Source organism: Aquarana catesbeiana, linkage group LG08, assembly GCF_042186555.1.
Source record: "Aquarana catesbeiana isolate 2022-GZ linkage group LG08, ASM4218655v1, whole genome shotgun sequence".
In the NCBI taxonomy this organism is placed as follows: Eukaryota; Metazoa; Chordata; class Amphibia; order Anura; family Ranidae; genus Aquarana; species Aquarana catesbeiana.
The window spans coordinates 48,612,842-48,633,814 of NC_133331.1; the positions used below are offsets into that span (position 1 = coordinate 48,612,842).

The following is a 20,973-nucleotide window of genomic DNA, read 5'->3' on the forward strand; positions in this document are numbered from 1 at the left end:
TATCATTTGTAATCTAATAAACTTGTATATTTTTTACATTACATTTTGTTTAATCTGGGCACCTTTAAAGTCCATTCCCAAAATTTCTTGTCTGTATGTGAATAAATAAACCTCTTTAATTGTAATTGTTACATGGTCAAGTATATACCTTTTAGGCTTTCCTGTTCCTGTTTGTTGAAGTCAACAATATTAATAGGGTATACTTACTTTGCCACATGACTGTACCTGTACCTTGATCCTTATTCTCCTAATACCGCAAACTTTAGATTCCTGCTTACTCTATGTCAGCAACCTGAAGCAGAAACTACCAAGCGGAGTTCCGTCCCCCCACAAAAAAATGAAAAATACTGTAGCTGCTGACTTTTAATATTAGGACACTTATTTATCCAGGTATCTCACAATGTCAGCACCCCAGCCGATTTTTGGATCGGCTCTCGGGTGCTGCCACCACCATTCGTGGTAAGGGAAACCGGCAGTAAAGCCTTTTGGCTTCACAGCTGGTTCCCTACTGCGCATGCGTGAAGCGTGCTGCACTTTCTAACTGGTGCGGGGATGGAGGAAGGAGGAGGGGGGCTGAACTTCCCAGGGACATTGCCGTGGCCCAGAAGCGGCCCAGAAGCGGGGACGGGTACATGTCAAAAACAAATGTGGCACCAGAGGGGGGGGGGGGGGGGGGGGTGGAAGCAGATAAGCAGCACTTCCACTTTTGGGTGGAACTTCACTTTAACAGCAGGCTCCCCAATCTTTCCCACTAACACAAAAGCACACGACGACCAAGGGAATGCTACACCGGGAGCCATGGCTAGCCATGAGTTGCATCACACAGCAGTTCTAAGGCATATAACTAAATGCATATGCTACAATGTAATACAAATAAATAAATATAAATATAAATATAAATATATATATATATATATATATATATCATAACTCTTACACTACAATTACATTAAAATGTATTAAAAAATTGGGGCGAGTGAACTGTTTAAAAATTCCATACTACATAATAATTTAGTGGTTTATAAATGTTTAGGTTTTATTATTGTTTATTTTTTATGCATTATTTATTTAATGCTAATAGGTTTTATATGCTGTTACATATTTTAAGCACTTAGGATGTACAGTGTGGGGAGGACAAATTTTTATAAAATGTCTAATGTTATTAAGATTAAACTATTAGGCATCACAGAATTGCACAAATCATTAAACAAACCCTAGCAATAAAGGAAATAATGGAATGACCCTGTTAAAAAGTTTACACACTCTTAGTTCCTAGTCACGTGATTTTTTCCCTTTAGTATCACTGATAAATTGCAGGCTCCTCTGTAAATGACCCCCTTTATTATCTCATGTTGTAAAGTTGCCAATTGTCTTGGTGCATAGCTTCTATTTCCCGTAAATTCTTTGGTTTGACACAGAGGTGTCAACATGGCCTTATGTTTGGTATCATCATTGCCATCAATTTTGATAAATTCTCTGTGCCCTTTAGCTCAAGGAGCCCAAAAACATCAGAGATCCACCTGCATGCTTTATGGAGGGATGACGTGTTTTTCTTCATGGGCCTTGTTGACTCCTCTCCAAACATAATAAATATGGTTGTAACCATAAACTTAAATTTTGATCTGGTCATTCCTAACAATTTTTTGTCTATAAATTCTGAGGTTTCTCTAGGTGCTGTCTTAAAATATTGTAAAGCGGCTGTTTTGTGGCATTAGTGTAGACATTTTACAAATTTTGCAAGGAGTATGTACAAAAATGAGCACAACTGTATATATAAATACAGTCAGCATATAGAATGTAGAGTGTGGAGGAAGAGGATGTATCTATACAATAAGTATATAAATTGTAGAGTGCTGAGGAAGATATCTCAGTAAATATAATGTAGAGTGCAGAGGAGGAGGGTATATCCGTACAGTCAGTATATAGATCGTAGAGTGCTGAAAAGGATAGATTGGCTTGCTCAGAATAGAATTGTAAGGATCTGCTGCCCTCTACTTTCTGAATTTGTAAATGCCTCTAAATAAAGTATGTATGCACTTCCTATCCCTGGGTTGTTGAGAGAAAGAGAGAGAAAGAGAGAGAGAGATCTGTACTACTGTAAGTGTAGTGGCCACCTTCTAGTATATTGGTAGGTGAACCTGCTTAGTGCAATGCAATATAGTTTATATGCATCTCCTGTTGGTAGTTAACCCCATCCCTTCTGACCTGGGATTCTATAGCTAGTTTTATCTTAGGGCTCAATAACCAGCATAGAGGATTAGTTAGAGGATCTCCCATGACCTCAGATCTTGTCTTCAGGTCTCCAACACAGACATATGCGGCATCATTCTCAAGGGCAACTGGACTTTGTTGCAACATTCATCTGGAGGCATCTCTATAATAGCTATATATATACCTAGGTATATGTGCAAAATTCCACCAGAACTGCTATCAGGCCCTTGGCTGATAATATCTGTTTGTACATTGGATGTAGGTACTATTATTAATATTTTCTTATATAAAACTTGAATTATTTATATACTATTGTGCTTCTATATGGTTATTGTAATATGCTCTGTTCTATGCCCTGTTATATAAGAACCAGCTCTTATTTACCTACAGGTTTAGTACAATATACTGTTTGGGGGGGGGGGGGGGGGCATTTCTCATATCCCTCAAAAGGAAAACTTCAGAATGCAGAGTGTGGAGGAGAAGGATATATTGGAACAGTCAATATGTAGAATGTAGAGTGTGGAGGAGGAAAATGATGCATACCTCCCAACAGTCCCTTATTCGCTGGGACTGTCCCGGAAATGGTTGTAAATCCCGGCAAATCAAAGCTATGTCCCGGAGAGGAGCCCAGTGCCGCAACAAGTTCCGGCACTTGGCTCCATCGCCTTTCCTAGCTGGGGCGTGCTGTCACGGACACCAGCAGGGCTTTTTTCAGGCGGAAAGTTTCGCCCCCTCCTGCGCTGCTTACTTCTCCCTTCTTAAAGAGGAACTGCAGTCTGCTCACATAATTTGTAATTTGTAATTTGTAAAAGCATCTTTGCCATTCTGAAGCTTCCCTCCAACCACATTGCATATTATTTTATATATACTGTGATTTCGTACTTGCCAAATATGCTGCAGAAATCTCCCTCCACTAAGTCTGGCTGCAACCATTTTAAGGCACACCTCCAGCTCTGTAGCCCTGCAGCTCTTATTGGCCCTCTTATGACTCATCCCCCCTCCCTTCCTGGCAAACTCTCACGAGAGTGTGGGAGAGAGCTGTGCATGATGTCATAAGCCTAGGCTTTTTACCAGACAAGAAACAGGAAGTGGGCTGTATAAGGTATTTACTGGCAGAAAAAAATGTTTTACTATCCAGTTAAAACAACAAGGGCAGGAGATTTAATAGCTGTAAAGTTGAAAAAATTTAACTGAGAACACTACTTTGCCATCAGCCACACAGAACCCCCCTCCCATCCAGGAGAGCAGAGGAGTGAGGGGTGAATTGGAGCAGAGGATGGAGGGGCGGGGCCACTCTTAGCCTCCAGTCCCGCCGGCAGCCTGCAGTCCAGATGATGTAAGTTGTTAGCTGTTATTTTGCAGCAGCTCCACTGGTGTTTTCCTCACAGAGTGGTCTCCTGCTGGATAATTTTGCATTTATGTCCCTCTAGAGCAGGCATGTCCAAAGTCCGGCCCGCGGGCCAATTGCGGCCCGTGTTCCGGTTTAATACACCCCCCCTAGTAATTTGGATATATATATATATCTTTTGTGGCCCACAAAAGATATACAAGATATATTAATACCGTATTTATCAGCGCTGCCTCAGAGGGGACAGGGAGGGGGCGGGACGAGTGCCATCAGATTACATACAGGAGAATCTCTCCTCTACTCAGCGGCATCTGTAATAGGAAGTCCTGTCTCCTGGGGTGCCATTGGACGACTGTTCTGTCTATCATATGAGGCGGGACTTTGTATGTAAGGGGCCGCCGAGTAAACAGGAGATTCACTTGTATGTAATTTGTCGACGCTCATCCCTCCCCTCCCTGTCCCCTCCGAGGCTGCAGATGAGCATCGATCAGGCTGCACTGATGGCAATGGTATGGCTGCATTCATGGCAATGGTGAGGCTGCATTCATGGCAAGGGTGAGGTTGCATTCATGGCAATGATGAGGTTGCATTCATGACAATGATGAAGTTGCATTCATGGCAATGGTGAGGCTGCACTCATGGCACTTGCGAGACTGCATTCATGGCACTTGTGAGGCTGCATTCATGGCAATTGTGAGGCTGAATTCAGGGCAATGGTAAGGCTGCATTCATGGCAATGGTAAGGCTGCATTCATGGCAATGGTAAGGCTGCAGTGATTGCAATGGTAAGGCTGCATTCATGGCAATAGTGAGGCTGCATTCATGGCAATGGTGAGGCTGCAGATGGGCACTGATTAGACTGCATTGATGAGAACTGACCTTTATTTTGCTTCAGTTCTTTATTTAAAATGTAAGTTTTTTCCTGAAACTACCCTCTTAAAGTGAAGGTGCGTGTTTTACGCCTGTGCGTGTTATACACAGATAGATTTGGTATATCCAAACAACACGCCCAAGCTCATCCTTAGTCCTGAGTGGCGCTCAGGGATTTGTTGGGGGCCACAAAAGATATATACAGTGGGGCAAAAAAGTATTTAGTCAGCCACCAATTGTGCAAGTTCTCCCACTTAAAAAGATGAGAGAGGCCTGTAATTGTCATCATAGGTATACCTCAACTATGTATGTAGCGCACCCCTCAACCCTCAATTCTGTAGCGCACTTCTCAACCCTGCACTCTGCATGTAGCACACCCCTCAACACTCCATTCTGTAGCGTGCTCCAGAACCCTGTACTCTGTATGTAAGACAACCCTGAACCCACCACTCTCTACACGGCGAGCTCCTCAACCCTGCACTCTGTATGTAGCACGCGCCTCAACCCTGCACTTAGTATGTAGGGCACTCCTCAACCCTGCACTCTGTACACAGCGCACCCCCAACTCTGCACTCTGTATTTAGCACACTTTTCAAACCTGCACTCTGTATGTAGTACAATCCTCAACCCTGCACTCTGTATGTAGTACACTCTTCAACCCTGCACTCTGTTCCTACTGTCCTCTCCAATCCTGCACTCTGTATGTAGCGTACTCCTGAACTCTACACTCTGTATGTAGCCCACTTTTCCACCCTGCACTCTGTATGTAGCACAGCCCTCAACTCTGCATTCTGTAGGTAGTGTACTCTTGAACCCTGCACTCTGCATATTTTATAGATACAAGGAAACTTTGTTTTGTTTAACCATGCCCCTTAAGCCCCTCTCAGTGGTAAGACGTTGGCCACATCCACATTTTTCCGTGGCTCGCCGCAGGTCAGCTCTTGCCATAAGTGTCCCTCATTCACAAGTTCAAAAGTTGGGAGGTATGGATGAATATATATCAGTACAGTCGGTATATAGAATGTAACGTGTGGAAGAGGAGGATATATCAGTAGAGTCAGTATATAGAATGTAGAGTACAGAGGAGGAGGATGATATATCAGTACAGTCAGTATAAAATGTAGAGTACAGAGGAGAATTTGGATTATACTATATGCTGGTGCTGTAAGACTATAGAATATGGTTTGTGAAGAATATATACATTTTGCTGTTTTTCTTCTCTCAGCCATACGTGGAGTTCCTGCATCCAGTAACATAGGACCTTTACGTAATCCTGATGAATATACAATTATAGAAATAACATAAAAAATATTTTATGAAAACTCAGTCTGTTGGCTTTCTCCCCTCAACTATTACTAAAGTCATTACTCGTTTATCATAGTTACTTTTAGTACAGCGGCAATGTTTCTGGAAATGATGATCAGTTTTGTGATATTGAAGGAACAGAAAGCTTTATTTGCAGTTGTAAAGGCAGTTATGGTTCATTACTTCAACTCATTTGATTTGTTGAAGAACTACAATGGCTCTTTTGCCATCCTATCCCATAAAAGTGTTCTACTGCCATTTCCTGCTAATTTATTCCCCATGACAGAATCCCCTTCTGTTTAGGGATGAGCCAAACATACCTGGTTGTTTTTCGAGGTTCTGCAAATATTACAAAAGTTCGGGTGCTAGATCCCAAAAACATTGAAGTCAATGGGAGGCAAATGTAAAATTTACTTTAGGCCATGTTCTTAGCCATTTTACTTCTGTTTGCAAACACCCAGGGGGTCCCTTCATTCTAGATAAGGGTCTGGTATAGATATTAACTAGGTATTCCATGCATAAAAAAAAAAAAACAAAAAAAACAAAAACCTGTGACGTTTCCCCCTCCTCAAACGTGTACAATAGACCTTTATCCAAACATGCAGCCTGAAAGGCCAGGAAGGATGAATTCACCCCCCTCCCCTCTTCAGGACGAAGACAAGGACCACTTCACTACAACCCTGTCCCAGTGGCTGTGAGGGTCTGTGGGTGGGAAGCTTATGGTGGGATTCTAGATGTCCTCTTTAACAATAAGGGGTCACCCAGATATGCCCCCCCATGTGAAAGAGAAAGGGGTACATGAAGCCCAGCCCCTTTGTTTATACTTAAGTATAGTCTGCCAGAGCTGCCATTCGCGGGCAAGCAGTCATCAGGAGAGGATTGTTTTGGCAGTCGGCTTTTCTTTCAGCGGGTCAGCGCACATTGTGATTGACATTGATCTGCATTGCTGGAAGACGTGATTGACAGTAGATTTGCCCCCCCCCCCCCCTTTCTGCCACTCGTCGTTTTTTCTTGGGCTTACAGATTCCGCTGGTTCGCCCGAGAAATGATCAGATGGTGCCGCCGGCTGGCCACACAGGCGATCAAAGAGTAGATCCACTTTGATCGCTTTTATGGCCTTAGAGGACCGGAGCAATGTCATGAATTCAATTTCGGTCTAGGCTGGAATAAAACAAGTTGTTTTTTTTTTAAAGCAAATGATCAAAAAAAATTTGGGGGGATTTTTTGCTTTTAAAAGTAAAGGAGAGATTTGGGGTCTTTTTGACCCCAGATCTCTCCATAAAGAGGACCTCTCATTCTTATTTATATTAGGGATGTTTACATTCCTTGTAATAGAAATAAAAAAAAAAAAAAAATAAGGGACAGTGTAAAAATAAAAAATAAAAAGTTAAATATATAAGAAAAAAAAAAATCATTTAAAGTGCCCCCATCCCTCCGTGCTCGAAGCGCAGAAGCGAACGCATATGTAAGTCTAAATCTGTAAAGGCGTTTAAAGCATCGTTAGCAATCTGCTTGCTCTTGGGGCATTTGTGCATGCTCAATCCCAAGCCACCTCTGTGTGTCCATAAAAAAAATCATCCCACTTATTTGAATTTTCTATACATTGCATTTAAAAAAATTTACATCGATTTGACCCCACTAATGAATGGAAAATCGTACGAACGTCTCCTAATACTTACATTTTCAGATGAAGTTCTAGTGGTGTATACCTAGTTTAAAGTGGAACGAAACTCTCTCAATCAACATTAACTATGTTTATTCCTTATGCTGTTAGCATTAGTAATTATAGAGGAAGGCATATTATATTTACTTGTTTTAAACTTTTATTTATTTTTTTACTTGCTTCCTGGTTTCTAGCCTAGGCCAAACTAATGTCAAAATGAGCATTTTTATTAATTTATCTAAAAAAGGGGGAAAAGAGAAACTCTTTTGAGACTGTTCTATTTTAAGAATGAGTGGATTGATTGACTGATGAGTGGATAGATGAGTGGATGAGTGGATAGACTCCACGAAACGCGTAGAGCTTTGCCTTATGCTACACTATACTATCATGTGTTTCTGAGATTCCACATCAACAATGCTATGAACTATTAACTTTGTTATTATGACAATCATGTTGATTATGAACCCCTATTTTTATTACTATATACATATGTATTATTATCCTTATAATGGTTGTAAATTATGATATTACTATGTACAATAAATTGTCAAGGTGTTCTTTATCTTATCATGTTGTTTTGTTACTACCTCTTATTTTATGTATATCTCTGTGGAATCCACCATCATGTGACCCTCAGTATTTTTTTGTTGTGCTTCATTTAAAGTCCCAACCTTCTTTTCTTATTTATGGTTCAATATTAGGGATGGAGGCGAATGACTTTACCCTCTCATTTGCCTCATATAAAGTCCCAACAACCCCTTCCCCTTCTCCCCCTTCTTATGCTAAATACAAGAGACATATGGGTTCCTACTTGAATCTCTGTGTGCTTTTAGTATTTCTTTCAGATCTGTGCAGTAATCCAGTGTGAGACTTTTCCTATGATAAAGACCGCTCACTGCTGCTCTCTCTCCTTGTGCAGGGTGACTGGTCTGGTCTCTGCCCCCTCCTGTAGTTTTCTGCAGCCAATCTTAGTGGGTGGAGTCTGATAGATCCCTCCCACAGCTCTGCTCTCTGCACAATATATGTACAGTGCAGTGATGACGTCACCCCTACTTTACAAGGTTTTAAATGAGATTGCAAAGACAATTGGTGCACCCAAGTTAATTTATATCTTTTGAGGAATATATGTAAGGTGCCTGGAGTTCGTCTGTATCGTGTTAATGTATTTTCATATTTGTAGCTTTCATTAAACTAAAAAATAAACCATGACAATGGTTTATGATACACAGTACATAGAGCCAACTAAATGTCATCCAGTTAGGTCTACTTAAAATAAACACAAAGTCCTCCATTGCAAAAATTTGTTCATGCCATATTGAAATGCATCTATAAAATTACATTCAGATCTGCTGCTACATAACATACACAAAAAATAAACATGGGGTCACCTACCTGGATGTTACCCAATTCCTCTTATAGGCTGGGCAGCAAATCAGAGATCCATACTCACCCAGAGCATCTGAGGTCCTTTCATGCATACTAGACATGGCGAAAGGCAACAGCAGCCACTTAACCAAGACACACTAACCTGCATGTACTGGCCAATTATGGAATCAGAATCAGCATCACTTACTTTGTGTTATGCAGGTGATTGGAGCAAAAATCTTCCAGGTACTCAGCAGATAGAGTCCTATATCCTGCAAAGTTAAAGTACATCAGTCAAAAGAGAAAAATAAGACAAAGACTAATTTCTCTTTTTTCTAATTTACAATCATATGGTGGGAGTATATGCTTGTTACAGCGAGACTGATCTTCTTGGCTTTCTTAATAAAACCTTTAATGATGATGAAAATGGCTACACCATATAATTACAACCAAATAGCTTAAACAATGCCTTTTTCACCTGAATGATGTTCTGAATGTCCTTCTTCTTCTCGGGGTAGGAATACCACCACCAGGGGCTCCTAGCAAAATTGTCTTCTGAGTCATATTCCTGAGGCTGCGATTTGCTACACAAACTGTAATCCAACGAGTCTGACCGTATGTAAGTGCGCTTGGGAATGACAAGTTTCTGAAACTGTAAGAACAGAAAGCATGGCATAGTGAGTACCAAGTTATTGAATTTGCTGTCTGTGTCCTTGATGGAAAATTGCCCTTTAGTTCCTGGCCAAACGGAAAGAAGGGGAGAATTGCAGCCTGTGAAAAGTGTTGTAACCCTTACATTATGTAGCTACATAGCACAGCAGGTTAGGGCAGTCAAGATGAGGATGTGCTTTACTTTTTTCCAGTAACTTGGTTCCTCAGCTGTGGGTTAAGCTTGTCCAAAGTTGACCAGCTTGATGAACTCTACAACCTACTGTAACTAGAACATAACTTAGGGTACCTTGTTCTCGGTTAGCTCATCCTCCGGTTTCATCAGGACCACACTTTTGTCGACAGCGCGCATTGCACAATAAGAGCCACCATCGGCTTGGAGTTGCATGTTAACATTTGATTTGGGCAACACTTTTGTCTCAGAGAACTTCAAGTTGACCTGAAACACAAAAAGCAGTAAGCAGTGGGGTGTAGTAATTATCGCTTCTGAAAACTTACAGATTAAAGCTGACCTGTCATTAAATTCACACTTCCTGTCATGAAAACCAAGTTCTTCCCTGTGCTCAAAGAACTGTGAATATGTGAAGAACGGACCACAGAACTGTGCATGCACATTTAAATTGACTGTGGCCCCCAGTAACCTATTTAAAGCACTGCAGGACTCAAGATCATTGAGTGGTCCACAGATCCTGTGACCCATGACCAGACCACGATTGTTCCGTTTCTGTGCTTTATCCAGTTTGCCTTCTGACTACATCTGATCTTATTCCCTCTGGTACCTGACCTCCGGCTTGCTTCTTGACTCTACATCTTGCATATCCCTTCGCCTCATCTTTTGCCCATGTGATACCGACCTAGGCATTGCTCCTGTTTATGCTCTCGTCTTCTGAATCTGTGCCTCTGCTGCCCGCCTGTTGCCAACTTCTACCTGTCTGACCATGTTCCTGCCTCCTGCTTATGCATGCGCTGTGCCGACATCCGGCATGCGTTCCTGTTCCAGAGTTTCTACTTCATTGCAAGATCCAGTTCTTCTGCTGGGCAGAACTTACTACAGGTGTCTGTGCCATTCTGTGTCCTGTCTTACCCTGTCATCAATCTTGGGGGACAAACAGTGCAGGATGAGTAAGGGAAAGCCCTCTCATCTGTTCAACCTCTATCAGATACATGACACTTCACATGAATTAATAGAGCAATATGAATTACCTGCAGGAAAAAGTCTTTAGGCCTTGCTATGAAAATAAAGGAAATTGTCACTCTACTTTCTCATGACACCCAAAGCCTAATTGAAATTCACATCTTCTTATGATTACAGTAGCATAGAGGATGTTACATATCATTAGATACTATAGAGTGTCTATTGCTTTTAATCAATGCTAAGCACTGTTTCTTAGGCGGAGGTTACATACTCCCTCATAACGGGAAGCTCTAGTTATTTACTATTTATTTTGAAAAGACCTGTCACTTTGCCCATTCCCTATAGGTGGTGTAGTGTGCTTAAATCATAGACCAAGATCAAAACCAGTTTGGAAGACACTCACAGCATGTTTCAGGCATGGCGTCACTTGGGCGGTTGTAGTGTCAGCAGCGACGGTGCCAGAGTCAGAAATCATTAAAACCAGTATATTTCCAGATGGAGATATATCTCTGATGGGGAGGGAGAGTTCTACAGAGCCAGAGAGAGCTGCACAATGGGAGAACAAAGATGATTGTGAGTAAAAAAAAAAATGAAGTTACGTCCAAAAATTCTGAGTTCAGTAAAAGGAACTTACAGTCACCCTTTGACCTTTCAACTTTCTTCTGGCCTTGTTGTACTATTTTACCCTCCAATGTAACCTGAAATAGAGAAGAGAGACGTCTGTGTCTGGACACAGTCTAGAATAGTTAGAATAGTAAGTGCTCAGTGTATTAATAACTGGAAAGATGCACATTGTGAGGTGCCAGAATTTCCCCAGCTGCCAGTTTTGTTATACTGTAGAAGAAAACAATTAAATCTGCTTCTACTAATTCAGAAAAACACAATTGGCAGGCTTTTACATTTCAATTAACCTTTTTTGTCTGAGGATATATGTATGGTTATCACGCCCACACAATCTTTTACTGGGAACAATGGACTTGTGTTTCTTTTTTTCAACTTCATTATGTAACTTAATGTTGACTGACTTACTATCTCTGCTGGAGAAGAAGCTACGCTACTTCCCCTAGCAAAATGCGTTGACGTCATCAGCATCATGTGACGCCACCCTCAGCAAGCCCCAGTGTAACCCGGGCAATGGACACAGTGGTTCCATCTATTCCTTTGCCAACAGGAGTCTGCTGACATTGTATCAAACGATTTTGGATTGAGCCATCAGTGGGAGTCTCGGTAAGGGGTGCCTGGTCAATGGCAGCGGTACTGTACCCTCTATCAATACATCCACCTAGACATGTGTGATCAAGCCTATTTAATGCTATCTGAGCACGAGTAAACAGGACACTTAATGAGGGTCCACCACAGAGGCCTTATGCACCCAAGCCTGTTGGACTATATCCTCCATTTCTCAGCAGACATAGTGCACAACTTGATAAGCCTAGTAGCAGTACTGAACATTATCAGCACTTATATCGCTTTTTGTCTTCTCAGTTACTTCATTTCCAGTGTAGCTGTAGGTCATCTATCTTTCCAGGAACAGTATACTTTACCATAACAACACAGCCCATAGGAAGTAACAGGCTTGCAGCCCTGGATGTTGATCATTGCAAGATTTAATGCTCCTAGGTCTATCAGCACTTTTGTTACCAACTTTGGTTCGATATCCAAACTTGCAATTACAGTTCATCTGAACTAGAGGATCCCCCTCCTATTGGTCACTGACGGATCACCAGCTGCTCATCCCTCTGGTGATAGACAGGATTACCTGTCTGCTCCCATCCCCTCATCCCATGGGGCCATACCCAGATTACATGACATAATTGTCCTTTACCAGGGGTTTCCTTTTGTATTGTTTGTTCTGGTTATGGTGACAATAAATTTGTGGATTTTTTCTTTCATGAACCCGTTCTTCTCGCTCAGTTTTTTTTATATCTCTGCTGGAACCCTGTTCCAAGCATCCACTCATTAAAATAATGCTTTCTGAAGTTATTCCTGAATTTCCCTCCTGCTAGTTTGAGGTCATGTCTCCATGTTCTTGATCTCAGCTTCATATAAAAACACTGCCCTCCTGAAACTTAGTCACACCCTTCAGGTATTTTAAGATTTTTTAGCACAGTGGTTAAGTGGTTAGCACACTGCCTAGCAGCACTAGGGTTGTTGGTTCAAATCCCAATCATGGCACTATCTACCTGGAGTTTGTATGTTCTCCTTGTGCCTGCGTGAGTTTCCTCCGGGTGGTACTCTGGTTTTCTTCCATATGCCAAAGACATGCTGGTAGGTTAATTGGCTCCTATCTAAATTGGCCCTAGTATGTGTATGAATGAATGTGAGTTAGGAACCTTAGATTAGATAAGCTCCTCGAGGACAGGGACTGATGTAAATTTACTATATATATATATATATATATATATATATATATATATATATATATATATATATATATAAAGCACTGTGTAAATTGATGGCACTGTAAAAGTACCTGTGATAAATAATAAATATATATGTTCTCAATGTATTTCAAAGACCTTATCCAACTAGCCTAGTAACATAAAAAGACTCTAATGGAGAAAATTACTAAAATATAAACAAACTTAATTTCAGCCTCCAAATCATTTACTTTATCCTCCACGGTAACTGTTAAAGTAACCTTCAACTAGATTTCAACCTAGAGTAGATTCCTCTTTGGCTGATAAATTGTGCTTTATTGAGCCCAAACATAAAACTACCATTATTAAAAATAAATACAATATTTTAACCGGTAACCTGAAAGAAGATTTAGATCAGATCTCATTTGTCTAAATCATATTCTCCGCCAGATCTTTTGCCATCATCCAAAACGTATTAATTCCCTTTAATTCCTAAAGCACATGTCCCCACATGGCTTATCAATAATTCTATATTATCACATCCATCTCATTCCTTAGATTTGGAAATGGCTTTAAAAGAATATCTGGTTAATAGCGTGACTCCTGATATCTCCTCAATGACACTTTGGGAGGCACATAAACCGGTGATTAGAGGTGTTTGTATTCACCAGGCCTCTTTTCTCAAAAAAGAAAAGCGCTTAAAGCAGCAAAAACTAGAAGCAGAATTTAATTCTGCACATGTGCTCTTCCAATCTAACCCCTCTCCTACAACAAAATTAAAATTAGATAAAACATGCCTTGATCTTGACCTTTTCCTTTCGGACTCAGCGGATAAAACGATACGTAAATCCAGACACTTATTTTATTTTAAAGCCAATAAGCCTAGTACACTTCTTGCCCGGGCCCTTAATAAGATAAATCGCCATTCTAAACCAATACGGTTGAAGTTATCCCAAGGTACATATACCAGTAACCCTATAAAAATCCTAAGTGCCTTCCAAAAACATCTTGCCTCCCTATATAACAGGGAAGATCCTCTAGATCAAGCCTCAGCAGACTCCTTCTTTTCACAGTTCACTCTTCCAACTATTCCCCCGGCTCATCGCGAGTGCCTTGAAAACCCAATATCCACTAATGAACTCCTGATGGCCATTAAATCCCTTAAGTTGAATAAAAGCCAAGGCCCAGATGGCCTTTCACCCTTGTATTACAAAAAATTTGCTTCTATCCTAGCTCCAGTATTGACTGAAGCCCTTAATTCCCCATTAAACGGACATAGCTTTAGAACTGAAACATTAACTGCAATTATTTCAATGATACCTAAACCCCACTCTGATGAAACATTTTGCTCTAATTACAGACCCATCTCGTTGCTTAATTTAGACATCAAACTTTTAGCAAAAGTTTTAGCAACTCGCCTAAATAATATAGTTGGCTCTTTAATACATAGAGATCAAGTAGGCTTCATCCCAAAGCGTCAAGCGGGGGATAATATACGTAGAGCGACACTATTGATGCATATTGCCAAATTAAGAAAAATCCCACTTTGTTTTTTATCTCTAGATATCAAAAAAGCGTTCAATACAGTTTCGTGGCCCTACCTACGCTATATGCCCTACAATGCTGGGGATTTGGCCCTCATTTCCTTAGTTGGATCTCTTCTTTATATGATAAACCCAAGGCGTATGTCAAATATGCAGGGTATAAATCAACCACATTCGACATCTGCAGAGGTACGAGACAGGGTTGCCCACTATCCCCACTTATATTTGCCTTACTCATTGAACCCCTTGCCCAATCAATTTGCTCTGATCCCTCAATTAAAGGCCTTGAGTTAGCTGGACATCATCACAAAATCTGTCTCTTTGCAGACGACATCTTAATCTTTATGTCCTCTCCACATATATCCGCTCCTAATCTTCTCCGAAAACTTCAACAATTTGCTCATATTTCTGGTCTAGTCATTAATCCTCAAAAATCTATGGCACTAAACATCTCCCTATCCCCCTCAGATGTACAACAGTCACAAACATCTCTCCCTTTCACATGGTCTACTACCAGTCTTCCATATTTAGGAATTAATCTTACGCCTCATCTCTCTGAACTATTTAGGATGAATTTTCCACCTATCTTACGACAGATTATCAACTTATTAACTCAGTGGTCTTCTCTCCCTATATCTTGGATTGGTAAAATCAATGTTATTAAGATGGCTATATTACCTAAATTTCTTTATCTTTTCAGGGTTTTACCTATTTCGGTCCCTACATATTTTTTAAGAATAATGCAGCGTAAAATAACAACCTTTGTTTGCGGCTCATCAAAACCCCGCTTACCTAAACATACTTTATATCTTCCAAAACTTAAAGGTGGTCTCGGATTTCCTAATTTATCTACCTATTACCATGCGGCTCATTTGGCACAAATACCTAAATACCATGCGACAACTGAAATACCACTTTGGGTAGCTCTGGAGTCTATAGATTGTGACCCATTATCAATATCCAATCTCCTGTGGATACAGCCCTCTTGCCGGAAAAAACTTACAAATCCGATAACTAAACAATCCCTTGCAATATGGGACAGATTTAAATTGTTATGTGGTTTACAATCTTCTCATAATCCACTCTTATCGTTCCTTAAAAATCCTCTTTTTTATCCTGCCTGGAAATTTCCTAAAACCCTTAAAACATGGTCCACCTTTAAATTGACCCAATTACATGATCTTACTTCCTCTAATTCCTTTAAAACATTCACAGACTTAAGTAATAGTCACAAACTTCCAAACTCCGAAATTTTCCGATATCTTCAGATTAAAAATTTTTATATGCTTAATATCCAAGGAAGACTTGCACTCGATAAATTATCATATTTTGAAAACATATGTAAACATGACCTCCATACAAAAGGACTTATTTCAAACATTTATGCCCAACTCATTTCTAAATCGGATTCTAGTCCAACCACATATGCAGCTAAGTGGGAATCTGATCTTGGATTCTCATTGGATACAACAAAATGGGATAAGATTTGGAGTACTACAAAATCCTCCTCTCAAAATATAGCTGCTTTAGAAACCAACTACAAAGTACTTACACGTTGGTACTTAGTTCCTACTAGAATTGCGAAATTTGCCCCCAATTACTCCTCCTCTTGCTTTCGAGGCTGTACTGAACCTGGATCACATTTTCATATTTGGTGGACCTGTCCAATTGTCAAAAGATTTTGGGAAAACATATTCCGCATGATCTCGATATTATTTGCAGTGTCCATCCTTCCTGATTCCTTGATTGTGCTTCTGAATTTAAAACCGACAATTCTCTCTAATAATCAGTTCAAGCTAATGCTGTAGATTACTACAGCCGCGAAACAAACAATCGCTAAAGCCTGGAAAACTCGTACCCTGATATTATCTGAAACTAATTATAGAATTAATCAAGCCATGGTTCATGCCAAAACAGAGGCTATAACACATGACAAAATTCCTAAATTCAAGAATATATGGCTTCCTTGGACGACACATTTCCTGCCTTCTAATTTCGATGCAACCTTATTGATGCCTGGGTAAATTTCTCATGCATTTTCATTTTCTCATATTTAATATATGGTTGAAAACACGCCTTACCTCTGAGATCCCTTCCCTTTCATTTCCTTTCCTCTCTCCTCTTTCCTTTCTTTTCTAACCCTTTCACTATCCTACCTTTCTTTTTCCTTTCTTATACTCCTTGCTCTTCATCAGGTTCATATAGCGTCACTTTTAATTATATTTCATGTTTCTATGACGTTATTAACCATTGGAACTTCCTCTTACTTGAAATATGAGAGCGACAATTCCTTAACGCTTCTTTTATTTAAAACTTTAGATATTCTCAAATTATAACTTTATTGAGATTCCATTATTCTATCATAGTCTATGTTTAGACATGTTTGCTTTCTTAACACTATAGGAAATGTCTCTCTGAGTTGACAATTTTTTGTTTAAAGTAAGAGACAACTTTATCTTTTGTCATATTATAATGTTATATTGTACCTTACTATGGTATATTCCTGTATTGCTTTTGAACCTGTTCCCTGACTTATAAAACTTCAATAAACAAATTTGCCAAAACATATTAATTACAAAATATCTCCCTGCGGAAGACCCCCCCCCCCTTCCCCCAACCCCACTTGCTTAGACATGTTAGATAGCTGAAGTCCATGTTCCTATGAAGAAACTTAAAAACAATAAAAACCGTATCCAATAATATTAAAATTACAACTTCTTTGATCCAGACATGTTGAAAGCCATATCATAATCATCCCAAAACTGGGCAAATGTCCGCAAAATAGGGCAAACTATAGACCAGATTTAGTAGCCCGATTTCCTATATTGAGAGCTACAAGACAAGGCTATACCCTATTCTTCTTTTTATCTTTGCTTTAGAAACCTTAGCCCAATATATACGCCAACAAACAGATGTTAAGGGCATTAAAATATTATTCACAAATGAATGCTTTCTGCCAATGATATACTTCTGGTTCTACTGTCACCCCACAATTCTATTCCCTGTCTTTTCTTCTCACTTCAAAATTGTACTCTGTTTTAAGCACTCCACATCAATTAAATCAAATTTCATGCACTCAACATTTTCATGCCACAAGAGACACAGACCCCCTCCCCCCAATTCAACTTTACCATTATATGTCTCTAGAGTCCATCTTACAGGGCCAACTACCTGGCCATTTTCAAGAAACTAAACTCTTCTACAGAAATAGTAACCTATGAATATATCATAGATTGGCAGAATTAATGCGATCAAGTTGATCTTTTTACCCAAACTTCTCTATACTGAGCCCCTAGACTCTCCCTATAGAGAGACAATGGATCTCTAAAAACATTATGTTTAGACATTACAATTTTGAAGGACTGCAGTGATACACATTACTAAAACCGGCAAAACAAATTTCCCCTTTAACAGTGTTACATGCCCCTACGGAAATGCCTTTATGGACATTGTTGGATACACCAGATGACACTCAACCTCCATCATTTAGAGACCCAACGCCTTTCTCTGATGTTATGTCACTAACTAAAACTTTGGACATATTCACCTGTAGTGGGTGTGACCGGGTGTCCCCTGTTTCCACCTGATGTCTAATCAGACTACAGTAGCTTTACCAATTGGAATAGTTTGGGGCAAAGACCCAGCACTCTTCTCTCCGCCTTTACCCCTCCTCTCCTCCCCTGCAGTCTCTTCTGATATGTTTTATCCCAGAGACCTTTCACCATTTTTGGTTCTCACTCATCAATGTCTTTTTGTAATTGAGGTCTTCCAACTGGAAGTATTCATTTAAATGAGGTCTAAGTAAAAATCTAACTTCCTTCCTCCTGCTGGTGATCTACATATGATATCCCTACAATTTTGATTTTCTTTCCTATTGCTTACCTACACTGTTTTTCTCATTTTGCATTCAGCTAAAATGAGCAACCCCAATTTTTTTTAATCTTCTGTAGAATTGGCTAACTCTGTACCCCAATACTATACTCTCTGCTAATCAGTCAGACTAGACTACCCTGGCCATACAGACTCAAGCCTAGCAAACACTGAGACAGAAGCTTCTACATTCAAAAGTGCTTTAACCCAAACACAAGCAAAACAACTTGTAAAACTGTATATGAATTGCAGTGTAGTGAGACAAAGCCCAGTCTACTGAAGAGATAAAACATTCTCTCAACAAACAGAGGGCCCTACATAGAAGAGTTAACTCAGGCCAGGTCTACAAAGTCTTTTTATACCTTAAATCTTAGAAAGGCAACCAATTTGGTCTTAAGGTAAATTGTAACAGAACAGTCTATAACTGTAGACCCACCATCCTACACACAACCATATTCTTGTTACAAGGCATTCCGCAACATTTACTGTCACAGTAATGTCTGTGCATTGATCTTGATCATTAAAGAGGCAGGAACTGTCAAATCCTTGTGGGCAAGGACAGCTCAGAGTTTTGTACAAATTATATTACTTCTGGCAGTCTTTAGTCAAATACACCTGGATTTGTTTGGTTATGCTGAAGCAACCCTCATCTAAGTGACTTTCTTAACTCATATGAGTGTTGGAACTATACCCCATTAACTGTATATCCACATGGGCAAATTACTCAAATCTAATCACCTTTTAGATGTTGTGCATCTATGCACCTTATAACCAGAAGAAAAGTCTTACCAAATAGAAAAGTTCAATATACCCATTGTCCTCCTCCTCTGCCAGGGAATAGTCGACTGTGACAGCCACATTCTGGTGACATGGTGCTGAACTTTTTACCGGTCGTATATACAGGTAGCTCTTGGTCTCCACATAGATGTCCTTCAGATAGAGGCTGGCCGTGCCGTAGGTGACAGGCACATTGCCACTAGAATAGGGCTCCCCTTTTTGGTCAGTAGTGGCCTAGGGTCACATCGGAAAGGACAAAAATCAGGATTAGAATGGGTGGAGTCATCATTGTAGACAGATATGGAGACTCACTTCCATGGATTTATATCACAGATGGGGGAAAAGCATTACAGATACAGATGCAATATTTACATGCTATTCAGTGTATGCCTTGACAGAGGTTCCTCAGAACAAGACACCAATAAAATGAGAATAGAACCACTTGTTTCCAGGCAGAGAATAAATATATTATATCAGAATGTAATCATGCTGAAACCTTCTTTTACTTTATTCCATTGGTTGTTATTTAGTGCAATTAAAGCAGTAGTCAACTCGGTTAGCAAAAAAAAAATTAAAAAATTCCTCCTGTAAGGCAATGGTAATGGTATTATGCAATGCAATGTAGTGTGAAATTTACCTTGAAACAAAGCCTTCCAGGAGCACGCTGTCACCGCTGACAGAGCTTTCACCTCCACCTAGTCTTCCTCCCAGGTTCGCGGACTCCGGTCCTTCGAATGGATGATCCGCAATGACTTCACTCCCGTGCATACATGGAGTCGCTGTGCACAGGGCTTTGAAGGAACAGCACAGGTATGCTGTTCCTTCAGAGCGCATGCACCAGTGACGTCACCAGCGGCTTCTCGAGTAGGTATCTTCCAAACAGGTGCACATTTAGGAGATATTTACTGTACCTATAAGTAAGCCTTGTTATAGGCTTACCTATAGGTGAAAATCATGCATTGGAGTTTACTCCCACTTTAAAGCATATGTAAACCCAAAAATGCAATAGGTTGCTGCTTACAAGCCCTTAGATTTGGTGGCTACATTAGCTTCCTTTTTTCAGGCAATTATTTCTTTATTTTCATCCGGTGATCCAGCCAGTAACACACTTACTGCCCTAGGGTGACAACACTCAATCACTGTACTGTATCTATGGAGAAGCATCATTGTCACCCTAGAACAGGACCACAATAACCTTTCCCTCTCCTTATCTCTAGTTTATGGGGGGTAGGGGAGATTGAGCCAGTTCTGTAGTCCTCAGAGATAACTGGAAAGTACAATCTAACGCTAGAGATCAGATTACTGGAAAGCTCAGTTTGTTTGTTTTCTTTGCACTTAGACCCCTTTCACACTGGGGCACTTTTCAGGCATTTTAGCACTAAAAATAGCACATGCAAAGTGCCTGAAAAGTGCCTCTCATGCTTCCCCAGTGTGAAAGCCCAAGTGCTTTCACACTGGGGTGGTGCGCTTGCAGGAAGGGAAAAAAAAGTCCTGCAAGCAGTATCTTTGGGGCGGTGCGGGAGCGGTGTATACACCGCTCTCAAAACGCCCTGCCTATTGAAATGAATGGGCAGCGCTGCCGAAGCGCCTGCACAGCGCTTCAGGAGTGCCGCAACACGGGCGCTATTAACCCTTTCGACGGCCGCTAGCATGGGGTTAAAAGCGCCCCGCTATAACAGCGGTAAAGCGCCACTAAAACTAGCGGCGCTTTACCCCAACCTCCCGCACCACCCCAGTGTGAAAGGGGTCTTATTGAAAAGGTATAACAAAATGCTCTCAATGGTACAGTGGGGACGGAAAGTATTCAGACCCCCTTACATTTTTCAATCTTTGTTATATTGCAGCCATTTGCTAAA

General features: G+C 40.4%; 1 protein-coding gene across 10 annotated transcripts in view; it reads right to left on the minus strand.

Moving 5' to 3' along the window:
• LOC141105739 (alpha-2-macroglobulin-like protein 1) overlaps positions 1-20,973 on the minus strand; it is a 251,128-nt gene that overhangs the window by 135,153 nt on the left and 95,002 nt on the right. For 9 of the 10 annotated variants that reach the window (XM_073595819.1, XM_073595817.1, XM_073595811.1 and 6 more), the window contains exons 13-18: positions 19,130-19,351; positions 11,201-11,264; positions 10,970-11,112; positions 9,721-9,870; positions 9,241-9,414; positions 8,971-9,034 (exon numbers count right to left, since the gene is read on the minus strand). In XM_073595819.1, the coding sequence (XP_073451920.1) occupies positions 8,971-9,034; positions 9,241-9,414; positions 9,721-9,870; positions 10,970-11,112; positions 11,201-11,264; positions 19,130-19,351 (817 nt within the window). Of the gene's footprint in view, positions 1-5,630; positions 5,703-8,970; positions 9,035-9,240; positions 9,415-9,720; positions 9,871-10,969; positions 11,113-11,200; positions 11,265-19,129; positions 19,352-20,973 lie in introns of all 10 variants that reach the window. The other variant, XM_073595816.1, reaches the window with a different exon arrangement.